This window comes from Penaeus vannamei, chromosome 23, assembly GCF_042767895.1.
Source record: "Penaeus vannamei isolate JL-2024 chromosome 23, ASM4276789v1, whole genome shotgun sequence".
In the NCBI taxonomy this organism is placed as follows: domain Eukaryota; kingdom Metazoa; phylum Arthropoda; class Malacostraca; order Decapoda; family Penaeidae; genus Penaeus; species Penaeus vannamei.
In genome coordinates this window covers 37,192,981-37,220,480 of record NC_091571.1, presented here as the reverse complement: position 1 = coordinate 37,220,480, position 27,500 = coordinate 37,192,981, and the positions used below count along the sequence as shown (strand labels likewise).

At 35.4% G+C, this 27,500-nt stretch overlaps 2 protein-coding genes across 2 annotated transcripts in view; one reads left to right on the top strand and one right to left on the bottom strand.

Annotated features, from left to right (window-relative positions):
* The first annotated feature begins 9,072 nt into the window (after positions 1-9,072).
* Positions 9,073-16,905, top strand: Pgm1 (phosphoglucose mutase 1). The gene is made up of 13 exons (XM_027360504.2): positions 9,073-9,285; positions 10,147-10,293; positions 11,617-11,779; positions 12,190-12,308; positions 12,482-12,638; positions 12,759-12,851; positions 13,007-13,104; positions 13,425-13,579; positions 13,877-13,987; positions 15,216-15,356; positions 15,570-15,753; positions 16,195-16,329; positions 16,725-16,905. Exons 1-13 carry the CDS (start codon positions 9,190-9,192, stop codon positions 16,812-16,814), a joined length of 1,689 nt encoding a protein of 562 aa, XP_027216305.2. The 5' UTR covers positions 9,073-9,189; the 3' UTR covers positions 16,815-16,905.
* Positions 16,906-17,916: 1,011 nt separating this feature from the next.
* p24-1 (transmembrane emp24 domain-containing protein) overlaps positions 17,917-27,500 on the bottom strand; it is a 10,178-nt gene continuing 594 nt past the window's right edge. Inside the window, exons 2-4 of the mRNA XM_027360506.2 lie at positions 20,311-20,439; positions 19,846-19,962; positions 17,917-19,523 (exon numbers count right to left, since the gene is read on the bottom strand). Coding sequence (XP_027216307.1) covers positions 19,293-19,523; positions 19,846-19,962; positions 20,311-20,439 — 477 coding nt within the window. The 3' untranslated portion in view covers positions 17,917-19,292. The remainder of the gene's footprint in view (positions 19,524-19,845; positions 19,963-20,310; positions 20,440-27,500) is intronic.

Sequence of the window (27,500 nt, the reverse complement as noted above, 5' to 3'; positions counted from 1 at the left end):
CGGTGATATAACCATAGCAACGATAATCATGTATAACACAAGTAACATTACTGATAATCTCAACTGAAATACCTACGTAACGACCTTTACTTACAGTGATAATGGTAACACTGTGAAAGAGAGAGAAAGAATATAAGATTCACAAATTTGAAAGGATTTCAAAACAGTAATAAAGTTAATAACAAAACCTAAATAACACATGCAAATATGTATAAGATAACAATGATTCCCTAACGAAAAAAGTCAAAGATATAACTAGCAACACAGCCATAATCAGTGTTCTTTCCTGAAAAAATAATTAGTTACCCATTTCATGTTGACAGTTCAGGAAAAGATAACCATGCATTCACATTACAAAATAACAACAGCACTAGGCTATGCTAGGAAATCTTCGACCAGGTGTGGAGTAAACTAGTTTTAATTATCTTCGTAACACATATTCCATTTCATAGTTATTTTGATGCACTGAAATTTATTAAATGCAGTATAAATATCATATGACCTAGTGATCGGCTGCTGCTCTTGAGACGGACGTGTGTTGTGCACTAAGAACTTTGTCAGACTGAGCTTTTTCAAAAGATTCTCCGTCGCATGTTGCTCTTTAGATATGCTAATATTTTATGAAGCACTCGTCCATTCGGCACTCTCTTGTTTTTTTGTTTTTGTGTGTGTGTGTGTGTGTTCTTTCTTTGTTATTCAACTTATGGTTTTCTGTCTTTCGTTTTCTTTCTCTCTCTTTTTCTCTTTCTTTCTCTCTATTTCTCTCTCTCTCTCTTTCTCACTGCAGCCCCCCTCTCTCTTTCTCTTTTTCTTTCTCATTCTCATTCTCTCTGCCCCCCTCTCTCTCTTTCTCTTTCTCCTCCTTCTCCTCTCTCTCCCTCTCTCTTTCTCTTTCTCCTCCTACTCCTCTCTCTCTCTCTCTCTCTTTCTCTCTCTCTCTCTCTCTCCCTCTCAGGAAAACAGAAAAAAAACAGAATCATGATAAACGAGACCATCTATGATTTGAAAATAATTCTAAGCAATCCGAGGACGTCCAATGGCCACGGTTATTATTATCATTCTAATCCCCAATCTAATATCATTATCAATCTATTATCATTCTAATCTCCAATTCTAATCTAATGGCCACGGTTATTATTATTATTATTATCATTCTAATCTCCGCCAAGGAGGTTATGATTTCGGTAGCGTCGGTTCGTCTGTTTGTTTGGATAACTCAAAAAATTATAAATTCTTCAAGTGTGAATATTTTTATTGCATTAGTGACCCTCTTGCATGGACATTATCAATCCAATCAGTCAACACCTCATTTCATTAATCTTTACATGATCTTAGGAAGATATACCACAATGAAAGCTTTTCCCAGAGCAAACTAGTAATTAACACACATGAAACATAATGATTACATTCATTATCATCATTATTCGTTATGATGATTATTCTTGTTTGTTAAGATATCTGTTTATTTTTTATTCTAAATTACCTCCTGTGTGCAAGGAATGTTTGTTAGACGGGAAGGCTACTCCAGCATTATACTGGAATTCTTGAAAATGGCTTAAATTTTCATTTGCTATTGTACCAAAGATTACATTTTACCACAGGCGTTGGGAAAACGTATTTCTAATAGATACCAGTGGTACAGTGCTTACCTCAAGGATTGATTGCAAAAATGGCCCTTAACAGTGATAACTGTGTGACTAAATCTGTTACTTTGAGTTGAAGATCTACTAGTTTGTATAATGGGTAGTGTTGGCATTGCTTTAATCACATGGGAGATCACGTTTTGGAATTTAAATAATATCTTTAGTCTCCCCCCCTTGTATCAATATACACGTTTTCTATGATGCCAGCTGGCGCATAACCTTTGATAGAAAATATCTTTAGGGGAGTCTTTTTTTAAGTATGATAAAATATACTATGTATTATAAGTGTCATATGATTTAAGGATATTCTTATATTACGCGTTCATCGCATGATTATTATTGTCATTACTATTTTTGTTGTGATTATCATAGTCAACATTATCATCATCATTATTTCTTATTTCTTTGTTGTTTTCATCATAATAATTGTTATTATTATCCTTATCATAATTGTCATTATCATTACTACCATGATAATGATAATCAATAGTAATAGTAGTAGTAATAGTACTATTATCAATATCATTATTATAATCATATTATTATCAGTTTTATTATTACTGTTGGGCTTTCATGGTGGTACGGGGGGCACCCACTCTGATTGGCCACCCCGTGTGTCCCCTCCAATGGTCATTGACTAACTGTACAACAAACGTCAGTGTTTTGTGTGTTAGCTTACCACTTGGTAAAAGTACCCCAAGCAGATTTAATGTGGCCAAGAAAAGCACGATGAAAACATAAACAATGTGTAACTGAAGGATATAAGTACTGAAGTGGGCACCCTTAAATTTTATTGCTTGTGGGCGGCCCCCTCCCCCGGATTTATTATTGAAACATGAAATTTACCTCTTTCTAGAACACAAGTACCTTACTGTGTCTGACCTTAGTGAAGTAGTTAATTAGTGATTAAGTAGACTCATGGTTCATTACAATTATCATCACCGTCATTGGTATCATTGTTATTCTTATCATCATTATCAGTAGCAACATTAGTAGTTGTAGTTGCAGAATTACGGGTGACGTATAATACCATCATGAGGAAATTGTTCATTGTGCCACCCTGAGAAAGTACAACACATATGTTTGTTAGTGTTCGAGTGAAAAGCTTCCCTGAGATTCTTAGACATGCCTCATGGAACTGCATGAACAGTGTCTCACAAACTAGCAATGAATGTATTATGTGTATTGTGAGAAGTGATGAAAAATGTGTATCGAAGCAGTGGTCCCATTTGGGAAAAACTTCTATATATTGATGTAGGATAACTGTTTTTTATATCTGTCTGCTATCACTTTCGGTGACAAGTCATATTTCTGTGCTGTGTTATTATTTTACTGTTTTATATTAATATATATATATATATATATATATTAATATATATATATACATATATATATATATATATATATATATATATATACATATATATATATATATATATATATATATATTAACTAATATGGTTGTATGATATTAACAATGTATGGCTCATTACAGCTGAAATAAAGGTTATTATTATTATTATTGATAACAATAAGACAGTGATTGTTATTACTATTATTATTTTTATTATCATTAGAGGTAGCAGTAGTGTCATCATTATTCCTATCCTTATTACGATGATAATTATTAGTAGTATTGCCACTATTACTATTATTAGTATCAGTACTATGATCATTATTTCCATTACCAGTTTCATTATTATCATAATAATCGTTATTATCATTATCATCATTATCTTCGTTATTATTATTATTATTATCTTTGATTCTATCACCATCGTTTTTATAATCATTGTTATAACATGTGTTATATTAACTATTATCATTGTTACTCCAGTTATCATTTCCATTACTATCTCTGGTACTGTAACAAATAATGTCATTTCCATTGGTCATGTCATCACCATCATCATCATCATCATCACCATCATTATAGACCTAATACCATATCATAATATTAATAACCATAATAACAATATCACAGTAAGAAAAAAATTATACCTGCACCCCTCTTAATACACCGTGACGTAGCAGGAAACAGGCCTATTCAAACCTGTTTTTGGTTATACAGTGCATAATATCATATATCGCGATAGAGTTAGAGGATAGCAAATTGAATCTGAACATGATTTGGAATGAATAATTGAAGGAGATAGTGTGAAGACTCACTGTCGCTATCTCAGTCACTCAAAAAATGGAGGGGGTGGGATCTCAACTTCTCCCCCCCACTCCCTAACTTTCATGGACATTCCCGCAGACAGCTCAGGGTACCCGGACCGGTAACACGTTCCTACTGGTGCTCCTGTACGCTATGGCCCGCCTTGCATTTTAGGGAGGTAGCCCTTGTGGTCTGAAAACTCCTTCCTAGGTGTAAGGTCGCCGTCACCGTCCCGGCTCATGACACCTGTTCAGTGCCGGCATAGATAGGAAATTGAATTTAATTAGCCATCCTAAATAAGTTGGCATAAACAGAGTTGTGCAGAAACGGCGAGCTTACACGGAAGGCTAATTGCCAAACTGCCCGCAAACAACCGAGGCAGCACTGCCCTCTCTGGGCGAGAGAAGCTCAGCCAAACAACCGTAAGGCAACATGAACTGCCATTACAACTCTTAACTGATTCACAATGCCCAGAATCAGAATCAAAGATAAAAAAAACCTGCCAATCCAAATGGGAGAGCACAATTTTGGCAATGCTTCGGTCAATCAAAAATAACCGTTGCCAAAGAAGACGATTACAAAAATGCCTATTTTGTGATCGCTGACGAGCAAACCATCGAGCTGATGGTGTCGAAGGAAAGCAAAGCCACCTTCCTGAGGCATCACTTCGAGACTCAAGACCCACCCGAATATGATGCAATGAGAACGGTCGTAATAAGGAACGTTGACAAACAAATCACTGAGTTCAGTGGTGAAGAACTTAAGGAGAGCATAGAAAATGAGAATGCTTGGGCAAAGATAGAACAGGTGATTAAAATACCAAATGCACCTTCTATCTTAAAAATCAGATTTGAAACCACCCAAATGGCAAAACAATCACTAGAAAATAGAATGTTAATTCTATTCCAATCTATGCCTCCTAGATTCGTTGAAAAGGACATCTTCATCAACCTTGTTCCATGTTACAGATGTTACAAGTACGATCATCTTGTCAAATATTGTAAGGAAAAGGACACTTACAAAGCTTGGTCTGAATGTGCCTCCAAAGATCACACCATATAAGGATTGCAGGGAAAACACCAAGCAATGCCTGATCTGTAACGGTAACCACCGAACACTTGCCGCAAAATGTCCGATACAAAAAGAATTATCAAAGAACGCACGAAAGAGCAGAGACAATCAGAGAGAAGACAGACCACCGCAGACACATCCCGCCAAACAACCTACGCGGGGGCAACAGCAGCAACGACCAATTATAATGGAACAAAAAGCAGAGTAACTACCACGATGTTGAGTTTTCTCCCACCGAACGCAGCTGCCTGCATAATGAGTGCCATACTATTTGCATATACTCAGGAAGCCAGAGAGCCAGGCAGTTTTCAAGAAACAATAGATAAGATGTACGCCCTAAACAATCTCCCCAAGGTCAGATTCCCTGATCAAGTACATGCAATTGAAACACTTGGTGTATTAATAAGTACAAATAACAATGTGCCGACAAAGGCAAAAGGAGACGAAACTGAGATGGAACAAGAGGAAGGAAACAACAAGAGGAATAGAGAAACTACCCCAACCCAAGAAACGTTATCGAGAACGAAAAAGTTTGCAACAAATAATCACACACAACAGGAGGAAATTAAAAACGAAGACCAATCGATCAGCATCCATATCAACAGCAAAATCAAGAGGACCGCCAAGAGAGACCGGATGTTGCAAGGGCTAAAGAGGTCAGAATACATAGACTGCCAGAGATAAGACTTCGGGCAAGAGAGGAAAGTATCGGATACATACCTAGACGATCTACACACATTGATCTCGTAAATTAATGCAGTCAAATATAATTAAATATACATACCTCCAAGATATCTTTGATGACCAACTTATCAAGGATAACATACTAAACAGGACTATTGATCTCACTGCATACAGAATACAATACGTTAGTAATCAAGCCTTCGACAGAATTGTTAATGGAACGAGAGCAGAGCAGCAGACTGCCAGAAAATCCTCTACATATCCTGATATCATATAATCTACACTATGGCCAAAAATAGATACAAAATTATTCAACACAATGTACTAAACTGGCGCACAAGGAAACATGAACTGTCAAACATGTATTTGACAGAAGACCCAGACGTAATACTGCTTGATGCCCCCTGTCTACAGAATGACGAAATTATCAAACTGTTTGGGTACAGTGTTTATCAAAGAAACTTTTAGAATGAAGGGGACGCAGGAGCCGCTATTGCTGTTAAAAGAAACTTAAAACACCGAGTCATTGATGATTTTACCGAAGATTTTCTCGCGGTAGAATTATACACAGACCGAGGAAGCTTCCTTCTCGGGACGGCATACATGTCACCCAGACGACCCCAGTTCCCATACCCGGACATCATGAAGATCATGAGAAGAAACGTTCCGGCCTACATAATAGCTGACTTAAATGCCCGACATCGCTCACTCGGACAACATAACAACAATCTAATGGGCATCGAAGTGATCAACCTTATACACCGTGACATAATCACCCACCTAGGACCAGACTTCGACACTTTCGTACGTGCGAGAGGGAAAGGAAGACCTGACATCATATCAGGAATTTATAACCTTTATTTTGTAAATATTTTTGTAAATAAAGTTGAAATAAGCAGCAAGTAGGTCTACCCTACTACGTCTACATCTCTCTCTGCTTCATTTGCCGACCTTCTCTTCCTAAGCTCCAGCTAGCTTGTTCCACTGCCTCTTCTCTTTCCTATCCTGCTGAAAAAAAGGACATTCCAAATAAAGAAACAGTGCAATTCCTAGGTTACCCTGTTGTTGAGAACACTGACCCCCTGCAACTGACAGGGAAGCTGTCAACTGAGTCTGGTCAAAAAGGAAAAAAAAAACATGATGTCAAGTATCATCTGAATATAAATGTCTATCGTTTTAGTGCAGAAATTATTGATTTTATGCCTTTAAAAATGCAAAAACTCCAGCTCCCCACTTCAAAGTACCTCCCTACGTCTATGTGTTACACTAATGAATTCACTTCCTTTCTTGTCAATATGTAACAAACGTTAAAAGACAATTGTTTATACAATGAGTCAGCAGCTCAATGCTTATTTATCCACTGAATTTTGAACATCTGCCAACAAATTACTGTCGATTTAAAAATTCGAACCCCGATAATAAGAACATTTTTTTCTTTTTTTGTTTTAATGTTCAGATTCAAAGTTCGGAGGGAATGGCTGTTAACCTAATTTCTTTCGAAAGTCAATACTCTGCAAAAAGTATTACTTCATGTATATAAACACCCATTCCTTCCACTGTTATTCGACCAAAAGAAACTAGGAAACTGGTCCATGGGATGGCAAGATTTTTCATTCATTAGCCAGTATATGCACGGTTTAATAGTCCATTGACCCCACAAAACCGCATTCCATATTCAAAACATACTCGCATGATTATCGCATCCAAGGACAGACCTGCTCTTCAGTCACTGCAAAGGCTAAAGATAACGATAATAACATAACTGGCGGCTATGTCATTTCAGCGCAACATCCATCTTATGAGATTTACTGGTCGTCTAACCTGAAACGAGAGCGGTTGTTATGGCGAGTTTCGGTGAAGTTGGTTATTTATTTTTCTCCTTACAAGATCTAAAATACGTTCGGTTGTATGATTGTAGTTCGTGGTTGTTATTGCAGAGAAGAGGTGTAGTACGGAATCGCCGCAATAACAGTGCTAAAAGATCAGTTATGATGAAATAACTACAATTAAAATAAGCAACAGTAACATTATAATCCATAAACCACTCAGTTTTACAACATATTTAACCAAATATCTTCTCTGAGAAGGCATTCTCCACGGCAATGACGAGAATTTTGCAACAGAGGAACTCGTGACTTCAGCCTAATCCTGCGTGGGTATCTCAAGTCGAATCTTTCTGCGCGGAATAAGGGTCGTTTTTTGGGGGAAATTTGAGGAGATGGATGTCGAAATCCGGATTTTTTTTATTTATTATCATTATTATTCTATTTAGTGTGTGTGTGTGTGTGTGTGTGTGTGTGTGTGTGTGTGTGTGTGTGTGTGTGTGTGTGTGTGTGTGTGTGTGTGTGTGTGTGTGTGTGTGTGTGTGAGGGATGGATTCTATACTTGAAAAGGATATATTTTTTCTTTCTTTTTTGTTAACGTGCTGAAGTATTGGTTGTATCACGAGGTATGTGTGCTTAATTCCACAAATACTTTTCCGGTCCCGTTTCAACATTACTACTACTGCTGCTACTACCACTCCCACTGTTACTACTGCTGCTGTTATTGTTATTGCTGCTGTTGCTGCTGATGGTGTTGCTGCTGCTAGTGTTGTAGTAGTAGTGATACCACTACTATTAATAATAGCAATAATAAATCTGTGCATAAAGAAATGGAATAAGATAAAATCAATATATTAACCATCATTAGACATGAGATAGAAGCAACAGAGATACACCATAGTTTAAGGAAACCGACAAGGCACTCTTTTACATGTCACTCTGCATTCATGCTGTAGATAATCCAGACACCAGTTGGCACTCCCCCCTCACCCCTACCTCTACCCCTACCTCTGCCCCCACCTTCTACATTAAAATAGGTTTCTGGACGACCTTGTGACGGTCGGACATTCGCCTAGCCCTGTTTTCTTGTCGTGTTGCTAAGACAGACATTCGTAGTCAAGAGATGTTAATGAGAAGGGTTTCAGTGGGGTGAGAGCTATGCTGTGGGCACGTGTTGTGTGTATTGGAGTGGTTGTATTCATTGATGATTTGCTGTTTTAACTTTCTCGTATGTGTGTTATTTAATGTTGAATGTTATGCATCTCTCATGATTAATATGAAGATAGGGAATTAGTTATAGCATTTAATGTAGAATTAATAATGAGTACGAAAGGCGGTTAAGGGAATACAGAGCTAAGTGATACAAAATGTCACCTTTAATAATCACCTTTACGTTGTATCATGTCCTCAAACGAAAGCAGATCTTTATTTTAGAAAATATCCTATTTGCCCTGAATAACCTTGAATGTTCTCTGGCGCGTCGTCTGCTACGCTTTGTCCCGATACGCGAGCAGATCACACCGGTCGTTTAGATCCATTTAACAAATATTCTAACATTCATGAGCAACGATTGTAATCATAAACCAAACAAAATTACTCATATTAATCATATATTGTCTATTCATCATATGACAAGGAATAAAAAGTGAAGATCAAGGGTTGGAGAAGCCTCGCGCAGGCATTCGGACGACAACAGCTGATTGTGTCCGGCTGCCGCAAGTGTTGTCTGTGGCCACGACAGAGCCAGCCAGGGCGCGGTAGGACTGACACCCGATTGCAAGGCGGACACGGTGTGGCACCCTCTATAAACATGGCACTGACGTCGGTTACCAAGTCAACCAAGCCTTTTGATGGCCAGAAACCAGGGACTAGCGGCCTGAGGAAGGCTGTCAAAGTGTTTCAGCAGGTGAGTAAATAAACGCAATCTGTGCAGCGTAACACAGGTGTTTACTACGTGTACTCCTCAGCGTGTCGATTCAGCCTTGGAAGTTGAAGACATTTTATACATAGATAGCTTTTATGACATGAATTGAGATCCATTACATGAACTGTGATTTCATACGATCGCTGTGGTAGTATTGCAGGCATTATCAGTAGTTTCCGCTGTCTGGGTAATTTTGTCCTAGAGAAGAGCGAATGCGTGGAATTCAATCATGGAAATGTCATTGCGATGAATAACTACCTTGATTTATGACAATATCTGACATTGCTTAATTACAGCATGCCATCAAACACATTTGATTTGTATCATTACTTTGTGAAATATTAATGGTAATGATATTGATAAAAAGATATAAAATATCTCTAATGTTGATGTAGACTGGTTCTGTAAAAAGAGTAAGTGGTCTTTGCTTATTACATGAAAGAAGGCATAGTATTTAATGATGGTTTTATATTTCAAGAATGATCTTATAGAAACTGGTAACTGGTGGCTGTCGGTTAAATTTTACTTTCCATTATTACTTTCATGGTAAATATTTTTTGTGCCTTGTATAGCTAATGATTTTTATGAAGAATTTATTTAACATAAAAACCTTAAAGAAGGCATAAGGGCATCACTGAATTTTTTTTTGTAGTTGAATGTAAAAAATTATTTCCAGAATTCTTTACTCATTTTAGCTAAGAATTATCTATCTTAAATACATACATATAATCCTAGAAATGATATGTCATACCAAATAGATTCTGATCTAAATATATTACACTTCACAACGTTTGACATTATCCTTATATATTAGATAGATTTATAATTATTTTATCTTTGCAGCCAAACTACACAGAAAACTTTGTACAATGTATCCTAAGTGCCATGGAGGGTGCCCTACCTGGCTGTACCCTTGTCGTTGGAGGTGACGGACGGTATTTCGGGAAGCAAGCTGTTGACATTATTGTTAAGATGTGTGCTGCCAATGGGGTAAGTTATAGTTGTTTTTCTCATTTATTTCTCTATTGTGGATGTTAAAAAAAGGTCTGTGTTAAAGTACTTAAGGTTGGAGATTATTTAAAGGTTATAGATCATTATTCCATTTAGAATGTTGTATGTAGTAATCTGTTTTTGTTTTCTGGTTCTACTGAGGGTACTAACCACACCTGTTCATAGTACACAAGTGTCATATTTTATATCATACAATTTACCAGGTGTCACTTTATATGGGATCAGCCCACTTTATAGGATGTGTTTTCATTATGATTCAAGTGTTAGGATTCATTAATATATTTTGAATTGTATATAAATATTTTACAGGAATCCATACCATTGATATGAATACATTACCTATGATTCTTTAAAGACATACATGATTGGCTCCAATTTAGATAGTCACCTTTCAATATATTAAATCTCTCTCTCTCTCTCCCTCTCTCTCTCCCTCTCTCTTTCTCCTTCTCTTTTCTTTTTTCTTTCTCTTTTTCTCTCTCCTGCTCTTGCTCTTGCTCCTTCTTCTCCTTCTTCTTTCTTCTTCTTTCTTCTTCTTCTTTCTTCTTCTTTCTTCTTCTTCTTTCTTCTTCTTCTTTCTTCTTCTTCTTTCTTCTTCTTCTTTCTTCTTCTTCTTTCTTCTTCTTCTTTCTTCTTCTTCTTTCTTCTTCTTCTTTCTTCTTCTTCTTTCTTCTTCTTCTTTCTTCTTCTTCTTCTTCTTTCTTCTTTATTTTTTCTTCTTCTTCTTCTTCTTTCTTCTTTCTTCTTTCTTCTTCTTCTTCTTTATTTCTTCTTCTTCTTCTTCTTTCTTCTTCTTCTTCTTCTTCTTCTTCTTCTTCTTCTTCATTTTCTTCTTCTTTCTTCTTTCTTCTTTCTTCTTCTTCTTCTTCTTCTTCTTCTTCTTCTTCTTCTTCTTCTTCTTCTTCTTCTTCTTCTTCTTCTTCTTCTTCTTCTTCTTCTTCTTCTTCTTCTTCTTTCTTCTTTCTTCTTTTTTCTTCTTCTTCTTCTTCTTCTTCTTCTTCTTCTTCTTCTTCTTCTTCTTCTTCTTCTTCTTCCTCTTCTTCCTCTTCTTCTTCGTCCTCTTCTTCTTCTTTCTTCTTTCTTCTTTCTTCTTTCTTCTTTCTTCTTCCTCCCCTTCTTCTTCCTCCTCTTCTTCTTCCTCTTTCTCTTCCTCCTCCTCCTCCTCACCTTCCCCTCCTCCTCTCCCTCCCTCTCCCCTTCTCTCTCTCCCTCCCTCTCTTCCTTTCTCTCTCTGTCAGTCCTTTCCTTACCCCTTGTATGAGAAGAGTTTCTTCTAAGACAAGTTACTTCATGTTCCTTCAGGTTCGCAAGTGCTTGGTTGGTCAGAATGGCATCTTGTCTACCCCTTGCGTGTCATGCATCATCAGAAAGTACAAGACTGCAGGTGGCATTGTGCTTACAGCCAGCCACAACCCTGGTGGACCTGACGCTGACTTTGGCATCAAGTTCAATATCTCGAATGGAGGTTAGAGTCTGAGTAGTCTGAGGCAAATTTTAAAGTCTTTTCTGTCTTTATTTTTTCTTTTTTTCTTTTTCTATTTTGTGTTAGTTACTATCTTTATATTTTTTCATCTTTTCTATGTCTGCAGTTTTGAAGATTTGTGTGATAATGCTAAGATATGATTTCTGTATGATTATGCTAAGATATGATTTCTGTAAAGTAATATCCTTAGAATATGTGAGCTTATTATTTTTAGTTTGTTTGATTCATTGATTTTTTTTCATATATAGATTTGTTTGCTTGAGCCACATATGTAGTCTGATGAGCATGCAGTGATGCCCAAACCAAATTATTTTCATGGACATTGCATACATCAGTGTTTAATCTAAATCCAATCCAGTTGTCGTGTAAATATTGGTACTTGCTTGCTCTAGGACCTGCTCCAGATGGTGTGACAAACAAGATCTACAGCTTGACCCAGTCCCTGGCCGAGTACAAGATTTGCCCTGACCTGAAATGCGACATTGCAACCATTGGCACACAGGAATTTCAGGTGAATAATCAACAGCTGCTGTTTAGTGTGAAGTGAATTAGAATCCAAAGAGGCTCATTCCAGATTTGGTACATCTCTTTTAGAAGCTAGACTGATTATTGTATCAAATTTAAAAGGGATCTTATAAAAATTGAAACAAAAGGTAATTAATAATCCATAAATTTCCCCTGTAGGTTGATGGAAAGCCATTTACCGTTGAAGTTGTTGACTCGGTGGCAGACTATGTGGCATACATGAAGGAGATCTTTGACTTCAATGCAATCAAGGGGCTCCTGCATGGAGCTGACGGAAACCCACCTCTCAAAGTCCTCATCAACGCTATGCATGGAGGTAAAAGCAAGACGACACTAGAAATTGTTTTCCTATTTCATCAAAGGCTGTGTGTTTGTGCGACATTGGTTTTCCTTTAGTGGTGTATGACTAATCTTTAATATATGTTGAATTATCCAGTTACGGGACCATACGTTCGTCGCATTTTCCTGGAGGAACTCGGGGCTAGTCCAGATAGTGCTGTTAACATTGTCCCATTGGAAGACTTTGGAGGTATGTAGTGTATATATACTGTTTGTTCATGAGTCGTAACTGTGTTTTTAGGGATATGGATGTATTGAAGATTTATTAAAAGGTAATATTCATTTCATATATTATGTTTAATGATATTATACCTCCAGTTAATGATTTCAACTTTATTTGTCCAGGTCATCATCCTGACCCTAATCTTACATATGCGGCTGACCTTGTTAAGGCAATGAAAGAAGGAGAATTTGGGTTTGGTGCTGCCTTCGATGGAGACGGTGTAAGTAAAATGTCTTGCATAACTTCGACAGATTTAAACCTATTGTCTTTAGAACTGTGACTAAAGGCCCCAAAATTATGGAAGTACTTTCTGTTAGTTTATAAGCCTTAGTTCCTGAGTTAGCAACACAATTCTGAAGGAAACGTATGTCTTTGCTCTTTAAGTTTTTTTAATTTTTTTAATTTTTTTTTTAAAGATAGGTATATTTGTAAGCAAAACAAATATGTAGACCAATTTATCAAATATACTCATCATTTCTTATAAATCTATTTGACGATGGTTCTACAATCCATGAGCTGACAACTATTGTAATTTTACAGGATCGCAACATGATCCTCGGTTACAAGGCATTCTTTGTGACTCCATCTGACTCTGTGGCAGTTATAGCCGACAACACTGACTGCATCCCATACTTCAAGAAAAATGGAGTCAAGGGCCTAGCACGCAGTATGCCCACAGGATGTGCCATTGACAGGTAATGTACTGATAAGGAGAAAAGATACACCGATCACTATTTTTTATTTATATGAAGCACAATTTTGCATAATTCTTGCTTTAATATTGTAAAATTCATAAGCCAAACATTGTATATTTCATTGACAGTACAGTGTGACAATATTAAATATTAGTCACCAAGCAACTTCATTACAATAGTCTTTGTGTAAAAAAAACAAAAACAGAATAAACTAGTCGGTATTTAGTGTGCTGTCAAAGATTGCAATTTGCTTCAAATGTGGTTTATTGGTAATGAGGATTTTTCTGGTCTCCATAGAGTTGCTGCCAAGAAAGGAATGGAAATATTTGAGGTTCCTACTGGCTGGAAATACTTTGGAAACCTTATGGATGCTGGAAGGTTGTCCATTTGTGGTGAAGAGAGCTTTGGGTAAGTGAACAAAATTCACACAGCTGGAACACTCACACTCACTTACAGACAGACGCAAACAAGTAGAAAAGATGTTCTGTACAGTATGTAATATGATTTAAAATATGTTACTAAATGTAACATACTTATATTGAAATTGTAAGAAAGAATTTTTAGATCAAAATAACTTTTTCTTCCGCGTATTCAGTCATTTATTTTAGTTTATTGGGATTCCTAATTTACCCATCATATTCCCCTGCAAAACTGTAGGTGTATCTTTGACAAGCTTGGAGCTGCATTGAGTGAAAAACCCCATAAATGAATTGTTTATGCATCGTATATTTTAGAATTTGCTCGAAAGTATTTGTCACGTGTGTGCGGTTTGTTTTCTTATTACGCATTTTTATTCTGCAAAGGCTGCTTTCACTGGTAAGATACATTTTGATTTTTTTAGTATATCTTAAAAAAGTGTAACACTTGGATGGTGAAAGAAACTCTTACTTACTTTATTTATATGCATAATGACAAGAGCTAAATATATTTCACCTTTTATGACCACCTTAAGTATGACATTTAACTTTTTAGGCTAGATAATGAAATTGGCTAGCATGGTGACTTGTAATGAAAAAAGGAATTGATTTATTATTATTATTATTGTTGTTATTGTTTTTATAAATTTATAATCTGTGTCATGTTAACATTGTATGTAAGCAAAATGATCCAGTTCATGTTTGATATGTTGTCTGAGGCTTTTAATTATTATTATTATTATTGTTTTTTTTATTGTTATTACTTGTTTAACTGGTAGTGATATTTCTTTATGGAAATTTTCAATGGTAAACTAAAAATCAGAATATTTTCAGTTTTTGAAAAAAATGATTCAGGATACAAGCCAACTGGAAATTGATTTACTAGTTTGTAGACCCCAATTTAATAGACTAGTAAGAGGGAAAGGATGGCTGCTACTGAAACACAACTGCTTTGTAAATGTAAAGATGTAATAATAACAGTAAACTTTTGATATAGTGATGTATTTTGTAGTAGTCTTCGTTCTGTATCCGAAGTTCAGGGTGAAGTGGAATCGTCAGATTCTTTTGATACTGAGTGTTACCTGTTTCCTTGTAGCTTTTTATGGTATATGGAAACAGTGGGTGGGAAAATAATAAGAATGAGATTCAGTGAAGCTCATTTAAAGAATCCACTTAGGTTCAGTTCGTAAACTTGTTCAAAATCATCTTTTTATTTTCAGTACTGGAAGTGATCACATTCGAGAGAAAGATGGCATATGGGCCGTGCTTGCATGGTTGTCCATCCTCGCTGTCCGCAAAACTACAGTTGAAAAGGTTCTGCTAAATCACTGGCAGACTTATGGAAGGAACTTCTTTACTAGGTATGTAATGAAATGGTATGAAAAGTAGAGACTGCAATAATGTGTATGTATACTGTATAGTGATATAGAATTGGTAAAAAGCAGTAGTACTCTTAGGTGATACTTTCACATTCTGCATTGTGTAAAAGTAGCAAAATGTATAAATGGATGTCTACCTTGTCATGTTGTAGTTAAAAGATTTCATGAGCTTTACTAATCAGTTTGTCTTCACAGATATGACTATGAAAATTGTGAGAGTGATCCGTGCAATGCTATGATGGCTGCTCTGGATGCCATGAGTGGTGATGCTGCCATGGTTGGGAAGGAGCTGTCACATGGGGGAAAGATGTACAAGATTGCCAAGATTGACAACTTTGAGTACACTGACCCCATTGATGGAGCTGTGGCGAAGAAACAGGTCAGTTTCTCGCTGCGTACTTTTTTATATTTATCTCATTTTTCTTTTTTTTCTTTTTTTTCTTTTTTGTGAAGTATGTTTGCAGAAGATAAGTTTGTATCGATTTTACATGTTTACACTATTGATTTTCTTGTTTACGCTATATCTTATAAAAAATAAGACACCATAGCTTTAAAAGTAATTCATTCTAGGTTATTTTGGTACTGCAGTTGGGGTCTTCAGTTATTAATATTAAGTAATATAGCAAAAGCAGTATTTAATCCTATTTAAAGAATGAGTAGTAGATCATAAAAATGAATCTGAAAAATGCACTTTACTCTCTAATTGTATATCTGATGTAGAAGAAAAAAAAAAGGTTGATTAGAAGTATGAATTTTTTTTTTTTAGTAAATGCTATTTAGTCCATGAAAAATGAGAACTAATGTGATCACGTCATTTCAGGGAGTGCGTATTCTCATGAGTGACGGATCTCGTGCTGTAATGCGACTCAGTGGCACAGGAAGCTCAGGTGCAACTGTCCGCATGTACATTGAGAGCTACGAATCTGATCCCTCTACGTACACAAAGGATGCTCAGGTATGACTGCACGATATTTCTCCTTTAGTTGATGTCAACGGGGAGAATTGGTGTAACATTTTTATTTATGGAAAATTTTTGTGCTGCATCAACATGTAAATTAGTGGAACAATGATAGGAACCAGAAGAATTAGTGTAAAGATATTAGAATTATGGATGCGAGAAGTAGGTAGGGTAGTTATGATATCTCTAGGAGAGGTAGGCACGAGTCGTTTAGAGGGAGTAGTCTCCTTGAGAGAATGGGGTTGAATGAATTCAGGAGAGAAATTACGAACCATTCGTTGAAGTTGCATGTCAGTGTAGTAATGCAAAAATATTTGGTGATAAATTGCTTATGTATTTGTGTTTTTTCCATAAATTGAAAGTATATTTACCATATTTTCCTTACCTTGCAGGAAGTCCTCAAACCACTAGTAGAAATTACAATTAATTTGTCCCAGCTACGTGAACGCACAGGTCGCCAGGAGCCTACAGTTATCACCTAAGCATATGGATAGCTGGGGTGTCAGCATTTCTGGATATTATGTGAAACAGTGTACTTGAATGAATTTAGAATAAAGATATGCTTCCATAGAAGTCATTGTGTACTTTTGTATGGTATATAGATTAAACAAAACCAGCGTAAAATGACCAAGAACTAGAGCCAGAAAAGATGTTTTCTTGTTGAAAAGTTCCTAATTTGTTAGCATTTTGTTTTTTCTTATCTTTCTCTCAATATTGTTATTTCAAGAAGCGAGAAATTCAGTAATAATGTGATGTGTAGTGATTTTTTTTCTTCTTTTTTTTGTTGTTGTGAATAATGAATTGCTGAAATGTAAGGATTTTCTTTCTTAATGTTTAAGCCTTCATGCAACACTTTTTTACTGAAAGTATTCACACACAAGATATTATTTCTGTTACTCAAAATAAAAACAAAAGAAAATAAGTCTGTGATATATGTTGTATCAGTTCTATTCTTCTCACTATTGACAATGAACTTATGATACATCAAATAGTTTAATTAAACTAGTTTGTATCGCTGTCTAAAGAAAAGATATTAAAGTTGTTTTTGAATTACTTGTGAGTAGAATGCCTCATTTTCTTATTGCGTAATACCAGGAAATTAAAAGTGATTTGAAATAGAGGGTCTACAGTATTGCAGATTCAAGAGTAAGTGACTGGTTCAGTAATTATGATACTGATAGAGAGTAAGCTAGATATGTAGATGAAAATTCTCATTTTTTAGTGCATGAAGAATATACCAGGCATTTTGTGGTCTACTATAGAATGAAGATAGTAACTACTTCTCAACACAAATTCTAGTTTTAGTTTAAATATGATGAAAATATTATTAACAACTAGATAATAAATTTAAGGCAATATAATTGCATGGGTAGTATGTATTAAACATCACTTCAAGGGTTTTTTAAACTTTAAATACAATGGGATTTGTTGGTGTGAAATTTATGTGCATCATATACTTCAATGTCTGTAAGATTAATTTATCTGATCATAGAGGTTTTGCCTTCAATCTTTTCCTGTGAATGGCAAATCATCTGGTTACGGTAAAAGGCAAGATTTAAAAGGAGAACTAGTGACAAGCAAATACATTTATACTCCTTTTTATTAAGATAGTACATACAAAAACAATAATTTACCATCACACTCTAAAGCCACACAATATGCAAGTCTTTTCATTCTTAAGCATGTGTCACATCTCTGGTTATCAGTGGAATACAATGCAACATCTTGCCGTTAAATTTTGAAAACCCTAGAAAGTAAAAAATGCAATTTCATGACTTCAAAAAAAAAAAAAAATAATAATAATAAATAAAAAAATATAAATAGAGTACTCAAATAATGCCTGTGAAGTTACCTTGTGCTCTCGCATTTCTTCAGCAAAGAGGGAAGATTGCAAAGACCTTCCATGACACCAGATTCCGAGTCTGGCATTTAACAGTGCCTACAAAATGCACAGAAAACAGTCATCCCATTCAGCTCAACCTGTCATTCAAATATAACTTTGACTCTGTATATACAGATCTCGTGCATCCAGATAGACAAAACCTAAATTGTTAATCTGAAAGCATCTAAATAAGTGTAAACTCTCAAAATGACAAACTAAACACAAGCTATTTCTGCCATACTCAAGCAATTCCCTATACAGATTTTAATTATATACTTAAGACTTTTTTTTTTGCTGTATTTTGAGATCTATTCTGAAGGTGACTGCAATGAATGATTTTTAAAAAATTAACTAGCATAAAAAGAGATTAAAGTTTATTTTTTGCATTAACATGAGATGGTAACAGTTGATGCAACTGATCATTCCGGAGCGTATCTAACCTCATGCCATTAATCTAAATCTAAAGAAATTTGTGGCAGTAGATGTGTTAATTTTTAATTTATTTGCAGATTCATTTTTACCTATAACATATAATTCTATAAACACTCAACAGCTAAAAATAAAATAAAATAAAATTTGCAAAACAAAAAGACTAAGTCATTCCTCAAAAATCTTATTATACAATGGTTACATTTTAAAATATCTGAAATTAAATGAAATTAGACCCGAACGCTTTAGAATTTCCAGAACAGAAGAGTTATAATATCCATATCTGTGTTCAAAAACGTCAAAATTTCCAGCATAAAACGATGAATAATAAAATGCCTCGATAACAATGACTAAATGCTCACATGTACTAAGTTCACAATACTGCTGATACTTAAAATTTTCATTACTTAGAAAACATGTAATTAAGTGAACCCATACTTTTCTCTTTTTTTCCCTCTTCGTGAAGACAACTTAAAGACCATTTGGGCTGACAGAAGTATGTGCTCCATCATAACTGACAAATCCTTTCATAAAAATAAATCGTTATAAACCGTTAATATACAAACAATTTGTTCTTTCCTGATGATGATAAGGGATGCTGATCTCTTCAAAGTGGCAAGGAGACAAACTGCTGATAAATGCAGTCGGCTTAATAGGCAGCTTGATTGCTCTTCTTGTCTGCAAAGAAGTTCTTCAGTATCATGACCTGGCCGACCGCAATGACCAGAATACCCAAAGTCTCCCCCACAGCCCAGAAGAGGACGCGTTCGTTGAGGTCCTCGGCTCTTTTCCGTGACTGGGCCTCCTGTAGTCGGTGGTGGGTCTGATAATCTATTATAGAGTTTAGGTTCTCGTGAACCTTTTGTGATGATGACTCCATCTGCAAAAGGAAATGGTATGCATTTTTTTCTCCCAAGTACGAAAAAAAGTGTCGAACAATCCAACATGAGTATACCCTGTGATTCCAGACTTACTATTATAATGAAGAGATGAAACGAAGAGAGAAATATACTAGATAATAAATAAAAATTAAAAATTAAAAATAATGAATTAATAATAATAATATAAATACATTATAAATAACGACAACTTTCAGAGATCAGACGTTCATCAGAGAAATATGAACATTTATAATACACATTTACAAATTCCACGGAGTTACACAAAAGAGAAACCCATCGAGAAGATAAGGTAATACTCACCTGGGTCATTGCTGTGAAATGCTCCCCAACACCTGGTAGCTGTGGCTCATCGCCTACTTGAAAATCTACGTAGATGAGTTTGTGACTAAAGGTTGAAAACTCATTACTGAAGCACACCTGTGAAATTAATAACAAAAAGATGCAATTAGTGACAAGGGAAAAAAATAAAATAAAATAAAAATACATACATGTGTGTGTGTGTGTGTGTATATATATATATATATATATATATATATATATATATATATATATATATATATATATATATATATATATATATATATATATATATATATATATATATAACTAGCTGGATATTACTGAACTAATTCAATTGGAAGATTTTATGAAAACTTTCAACTGTTATACCACACATTATGGTTGTAATTTTATTGAAGATGAAAAAAATTACCCTATATTAGCTCATAACTTTGACAAGTAATTCAATAATTATTAATACCATACCTGATACGTCCCAGTATGGTCTGGAGTAAACTGGAACTGTCCGTACTGTTGCTTGATTTCACGGTACAAAATTTGTCGTGCAGGTCCCTCAACAAGGACATCGACATCATAGTGTCCACCCGTGACAACCTACAGAAAGAAAGTTTTCTCTCTTTAATAAAGGGCAATTATACATGTAATCATATGCATACGCTTATACTTGCTTACATAACCTTTACGTGCCAACAGCTGACATTGTATGTATTTTAGCCTCTGTAGCTACTTTAGCCTCATGGAAGTTTACTAATCTAATCTACGTGTTTCTCAAATTCAATACATAAAGACATAACATTACATCAAAACCTTTTACACCTTTGTGCTGGGATGGCAGGACTTACACACCATGCCAGTGATTCACATTAATTGATTGCATTTACACCTAAATGGCTCCACAATTACTTAGTCACCAAGGAGTCAATTACTAGCCCTACCTATCTCACATGTTTACCCTTTTCCTTGATATTTTCAAAGATTCTTTTAATCTTTATTGCTATCATATAGTATTTCAATAATGACTTCTAAAGATTATATAATCACCATATCAATAATTATAATAATAATAATAATAATAATCTTAATAATAATCATCATCATCATCATAATGATAATGGTATAAGATCTAAAAGCATCAGAAAAACAGAAAAGAATATTCAAGGAATTGGGAAATCAGCTTCCCTAAGGTTACTAATGAACTCGTAACATAAGTAGCTGTGGAGCCATTTGTGCGACAAAATTCACAGTGGACAGTAGACTACATATACCCATTTGCACAGGTTAAGAACCCTTTATAATTATGTTTGCACAGCAGAGGGGCCGACAGAAAATGCTCTCTCATTCATTCATTAACTCATTCACCCACTCACTAACTCTTTCATTCACTCATTCACTAACTCTTTCATTCACTCATTCACTAACTCTTTCATTCACTCATTCACTAACTCTTTCATTCACTCATTCACTAACTCTTTCATTCACTCATTCACTAACTCTTTCATTCACTCATTCACTAACTCTTTCATTCACTCATTCACTAACTCTTTCATTCACTCATTCACTAACTCTTTCATTCACTCATTCACTAACTCTTTCATTCACTCATTCACTAACTCTTTCATTCACTCATTCACTAACTCTTTCATTCACTCATTCACTAACTCTTTCATTCACTCATTCACTAACTCTTTCATTCACTCATTCACTAACTCTTTCATTCACCCACTCACTAACTCTTTCATTCACCCACTCACTAACTCTTTCATTCACCCACTCACTAACTCTTCCATTCACCCACTCACTAACTCTTTCATTCACCCACTCACTAACTCTTCCATTCACCCACTCACTAACTCTTTCATTCACTCACTCACATTCATTCATTCACTCACTCACATTCATTCATTCACTCACTCACTAACTCTTTCATTCACCCACTCACTAACTCTTTCATTCACCCACTCACTAACTCTTTCATTCACCCACTCACTAACTCTTTCATTCACCCACTCACTAACTCTTTCATTCACCCACTCACTAACTCTTTCATTCACCCACTCACTAACTCTTTCATTCACCCACTCACTAACTCTTTCATTCACCCACTCACTAACTCTTTCATTCACTCATTCACTAACTCTTTCATTCACTCATTCACTAACTCTTTCATTCACTCATTCACTAACTCTTTCATTCACTCATTCACTAACTCTTTCATTCACTCATTCACTAACTCTTTCATTCACTCATTCACTAACTCTTCCATTCACTCATTCACTAACTCTTCCATTCACTCATTCACTAACTCTTCCATTCACTCATTCACTAACTCTTCCATTCACTCATTCACTAACTCTTCCATTCACTCATTCACTAACTCTTCCATTCACTCATTCACTAACTCTTCCATTCACTCATTCACTAACTCTTCCATTCACTCATTCACTAACTCTTCCATTCACTCATTCACTAACTCTTCCATTCACTCATTCACTAACTCTTCCATTCACTCATTCACTAACTCTTCCATTCACTCATTCACTAACTCATTCACCCACTCACATTCATTCATTCATTCACTCACATTCATTCATTAACTCATTCTCATTTATTAATTCATTCACATTCATTCATTCACTCACTCACTTACTCACATTCTCTTACTCTCTCTGTCCCCTTTCTACAGTATAAGGATCTGCTCCTGTAACACCAATGGCTGCTTGCATGTGGTGTGGTAAAGTAATAATATTGAAGCATAGTTCATGGCAAGGATATGCTAAGGAGGCCAATTTAACTAATTTCATACAAGAAACAATAGTATATTCTTTAAAATATTCATGATATACAAGAAGTTCCATCCATCCTGTGCACAAGATCAGATCTATTATGCTTGTGTTTTAATTCATAAGAAAAAAAAAAATAAAGATTAATTTGTTGCACTTCTTTCCAAACCTGTCAGCGCTCTTGATTAATTATGTAAAACATCAGAGAAAATATTCCTAAAACTTTTGTCTTACGATAGCTTTCCTTTTTATATCTGACCTTCATATGCCACGGTAATAATTTAGAAATTTCACTGTGAGGTTGACAACACCTACAAGGCCATAGTGTTGATTCTGGCTTTCTCTCTAGAACCGATATGTCATCTTTCATTTTAAACAGCAAGTCTTTATATCTTCTAAACCTTACGAAATAAAATTACAGTTATTACACAAACAAAAGCACTTAGTATGGCCTCAATCACAGGTAAGTTGTATAAAATGTCTTCATTCAGGATATATAATCATAGTACCATAATAAAATTATGAAAATTAATATTTGTTCTAATATGCTCTGGTATTCATTCTTGGCTCTTTTCATAATCAATCTTCAATAACTTTCTGCGCTAACATGCTCCCTAAAGGCTTGCAAATCTGTTGAATAAACAATTAAATGTGGACAAAAACAATTCAGAGAAATGATTGCAAACAATTTCACGAAATCCATCTCAAATCTAAAAAAAGGTACAGAATTACCCTACACAAACTTATATAAATAACCCACATATCTATACATATATATTAACAATATAAAGGGTAGTATGTAAGCAGCAATGATAAAAAGGTTAAAAAATAACAAACAAATAGTATCACAGAAGCTAGGGAGTGAGCAGGGTTGTGAAGAAAATATAGGTATGACTGAAAAAGGCCTAACATTCTAATTCTATTGAACAAGGCTATTGTAAGGGTCTAATATGACGAGAATGAGAGACCTAATCGAATGTTTCTATAGCACTCGAAATCAAAGCTGCATCCAAGGATATAATGTTAGATTCCTAAAGTGATGATGTAATGCATTCATAAATGAGTAATAATGAGTATCTTAGTTAATTGATATGCTAGTAACTTGAACACCATTCTAATTTTTAAAAATTTACATACTAATAATACCTGTTTATAACAGGATATGAAGCAAGTCCCTATTTTGCTGACAAGATATTTTGCATTTTGCGTGCGTTCGTGTGACTCATTTATTTATTATCATAATTTTTCATTTATATATCTATTCATATATACTAAACTATTAATCATGTGGTTTTTGAAATGGGGATTTTCTCAATCATATTCGAATTCTGGCAAAAGCCTAGAAACCTTAGAATGGAGGCATACAAACTGGCACTGGTTGAAAATACCACCCAATTCACACAAGAAAATCTAAATCTACAAAGCATACTACCTGTATAATCATGTGATACAAAAAATGCTGAGCCACTGTGCCTTTAACACACTGGCAAAGACCCAACAAACTGATATATTCATCCATGCAATAAATGAGAATTATGACTTCACTTACAACAGTATTGTCTAAAAAGAAATCAGTCTAATCTAGAATATGTAAATAAAAAATTGCCATATCACCAAAATAACTGAGGCTGCAGTTATTGCTTGATACTACATCACCATCAGCTTGGACTCAACCCTATGGCCACGTATGGGAAACTACATGCCATTTCTATTGTAATTTTTACCCATTATTTGTAGTTACACAGATATGGCTCCACACGTGAGCCACAACTGTGAAACTACACATAATAAACTAGTGATTAGTCACAAGGAACTCAAATTATCAGTCATACCTATGTCTGTCTAACATTTCCTTAATTTTTGATAGGATTCTTTTTAATAATTTTCTTTCTTACCATTATTAATATTGTAATAGCATTATATCAATCAATGTCTACGATAATAACAGTTTGAACAAGATCTGCAATACAAAAATATAATTCTTCCAATATTCAAGTAATGGGGAGATCAGGTGCAGCAGAAGGCCCTACTAATTGATTCAGTGGTTTACTACTGTTGGCCTTCCATTACTAGATCACAAGAACCTGGCCTGAATAAATATGACCATAAATTATGAGACACAAGTCGTATCTAAAACGGCATTAGCCATGTCTTACATTCATTTATACATGTGAGATAGATTCAGTTTCGACAGATTTCCTGACAGCATAACAAATGGAGAATGGGGGATAATGCATTCAGTCGTGGTATATTTTTAGTTAACCCACTAACGCCGGTATATTTTGAAGCCGAAAATAATAGTTTCCGGGCAGCTTAAAAATAACTCTATACATTAAATTTGTCTAGACATTAACCAATGAAAGTAGCCACAAACAGACAGGCAAACTGTTTTATTGTGAAGTTTGAATACTGGAAGCAGTTCAGCGCCAGTTCTTGTGTCGTGCAAATATGAATGTGATTGTTGAATTAGCTTCCATATGATACAAATTAACAATACTAGAACGTAGATTTCCATCATAATAAGAAACAACTCAAGTTTTATCCCGCCACAATATTCATGGAGGATGATTCTTGACTAACCCCAAACATCATGGGGCACAGAAGCCACTGTTATCCCTGTGCACGTTGTATTAAGTTAACTAACAAATCATCGCCAGCAATTTCATTAGATATTTGGCAGAAACCAAAAAGGTTTTATAAAACGCATCGTAACTTTTCAACCCAAAACCCTGAATTCCCACAGATCACCCAGGCATGTTGGATGGGGAGGAGTGTGGGATTATCAACTCTGACATCATAGGCTTTGACACAGGAGTCACTGGGCTAGTTTGTTAAAAGTGTGCAAGGCCCGACCCAATGAATATTCATTATTCAGACATACATATATACTAAAATAAAAACATATCCATCAGTATAGACATGGGTATCTAACATATAGAATATATCTGATAGATAGACAGATATGTATTTATTTCTGTGTATATGCATGTCTGTGTACACAAATATTCATTGGGTCGGGCCTCGCACAATTCCAAGAAAGCAGCCCATTGTTACCACTACAACCTACATAAAAATTCTGAATCTAGTTAAATGAAGGTCAAACATCTTTGCTATTAAATAAACAATTTATTATTTTCTTGTAGTTGATTACATTAAATTTGATCATCTAAAATTTCCACAATCAAAAAGAAAAAAGCAGTAACAAAATTTTGACTGTTCAGCATAGCTATAAATAGTTTGCAGTGGAAATAGTTTTGATTCACAGAGCCAACCAACCTTGCAATTATAGTCTTTGGTTCTAATTCTTCCCAGTGTAATATGTGTGAATTTTCTGTTTTCCATTGCAAATGCTCAGTTCAGGAAATATGTGAAAGTCTTGGTAATTACTTTTGAAGTGACCATATTTTGTAAACAATAATGAATACTATTACTCCTGCCAAGAACATTGAAGGTGCACTTTCAGAAGTTACACACATCTCCATTTGCACCAAAATTCTTGCTAAACCCCACCCGACTATGGAACATTTGGTTTCTTATAGTATTTGTTGAAACGTCAGTATAAGGTGCTGAGAGCAACATACTTTCTAGTTTCCAAATATACAAAAATTATTACATGGAAAACCTCTGAATCCCCACATTCTTGGCCCCAATAGCAGAAGAGGGTATAAAAGCTACCAGGGAAATTGTAAGGTAAAATGTAAATAATATACACAGAATCAGTCACTATATTGGCTGATGGAGGGGGCTGTGCCCCCTTCAACCTCTTCACGTGGGGCTGCTTCCCCCTAACCCCCACCCAGGAAAACAAGAAATCCTCCACTTATTCACAGCAGGAGAGAGAATACGACTGCCATGCAGGAGCAGCATTGCCAAGTCTGTCCGACGCTCTCTCCTGCCATGAATAGGAGTACGATTTTTTGTTTTTCCTGGTACCTTCCATGCCCTCCCTTCATATCGTGGGCCAGAATGTGGGGTTGGGGAGCTTCTGCACAATGAAACCTATATAGTTGCATTGTAGATAGTGGGAGGAATTCAACGATACTAAAATCTTTGCTATCTGATATGTAGACGTATTAGAAAAAATTATCTTGGGACTTTGTCTCTAGTTGGCACATCATTCCTGGTAACAATTACAGCAACCTTAAAATGTCTAACATTATTTTTTGCCCAAGCATAATGCTCCATGTATAAGGGAGTGCAGTTTTTCCCTATTGTTATGACAGTATCAGTAGATTTGCTGGTTAATCTTCATGATATGGATACACTAAGACAAGATGCAGATGATATTCTTGTCAAGGAGAGAAAGATGCTGTTAGTAATAATTTGCAAAACTTTAATGGAAAAAAAAGCAGAAAGTGCTGCTCACAGCCTATGTCCACATGGTGCACTCATGTTTCAGGTCTATCTTGACATGCAAACCATAAAGACAATGTTTGCATGAGGGTGTTAGGTCAACACTCTCCTCAGGTAGTAATGCTTAGTCAAAGTAGTCACAGCAACTTCGATTACTGAATAAATTTGGTAACAGTGAGTTGGGGACTTCTTCTCTGGCTGTAAAGAATTACTGATTTTCCCTTTCTAAGAACTGGAATGTGCTCCACAAGTTATTACTATCAGCACTTTATTCTTTATTACAGGCAAAGTGTACCTTGTACCATATGGCTGTTCAGAACAAACTATTTCTATGCAGTTAACAGATTTCACATATACCCTGCTGAACACATTGCAGGCATGCAAATTTGCTTCGAACAGACTGTACCATCGAGGGAAACCCGATTCTACAATGTAATACCGAAACATTCTATTCAGGCAAGATAAGAACTTGGACTGGTTCCTAACATGATAATAAATCACCCAGGCTATCTATCTTGCCTG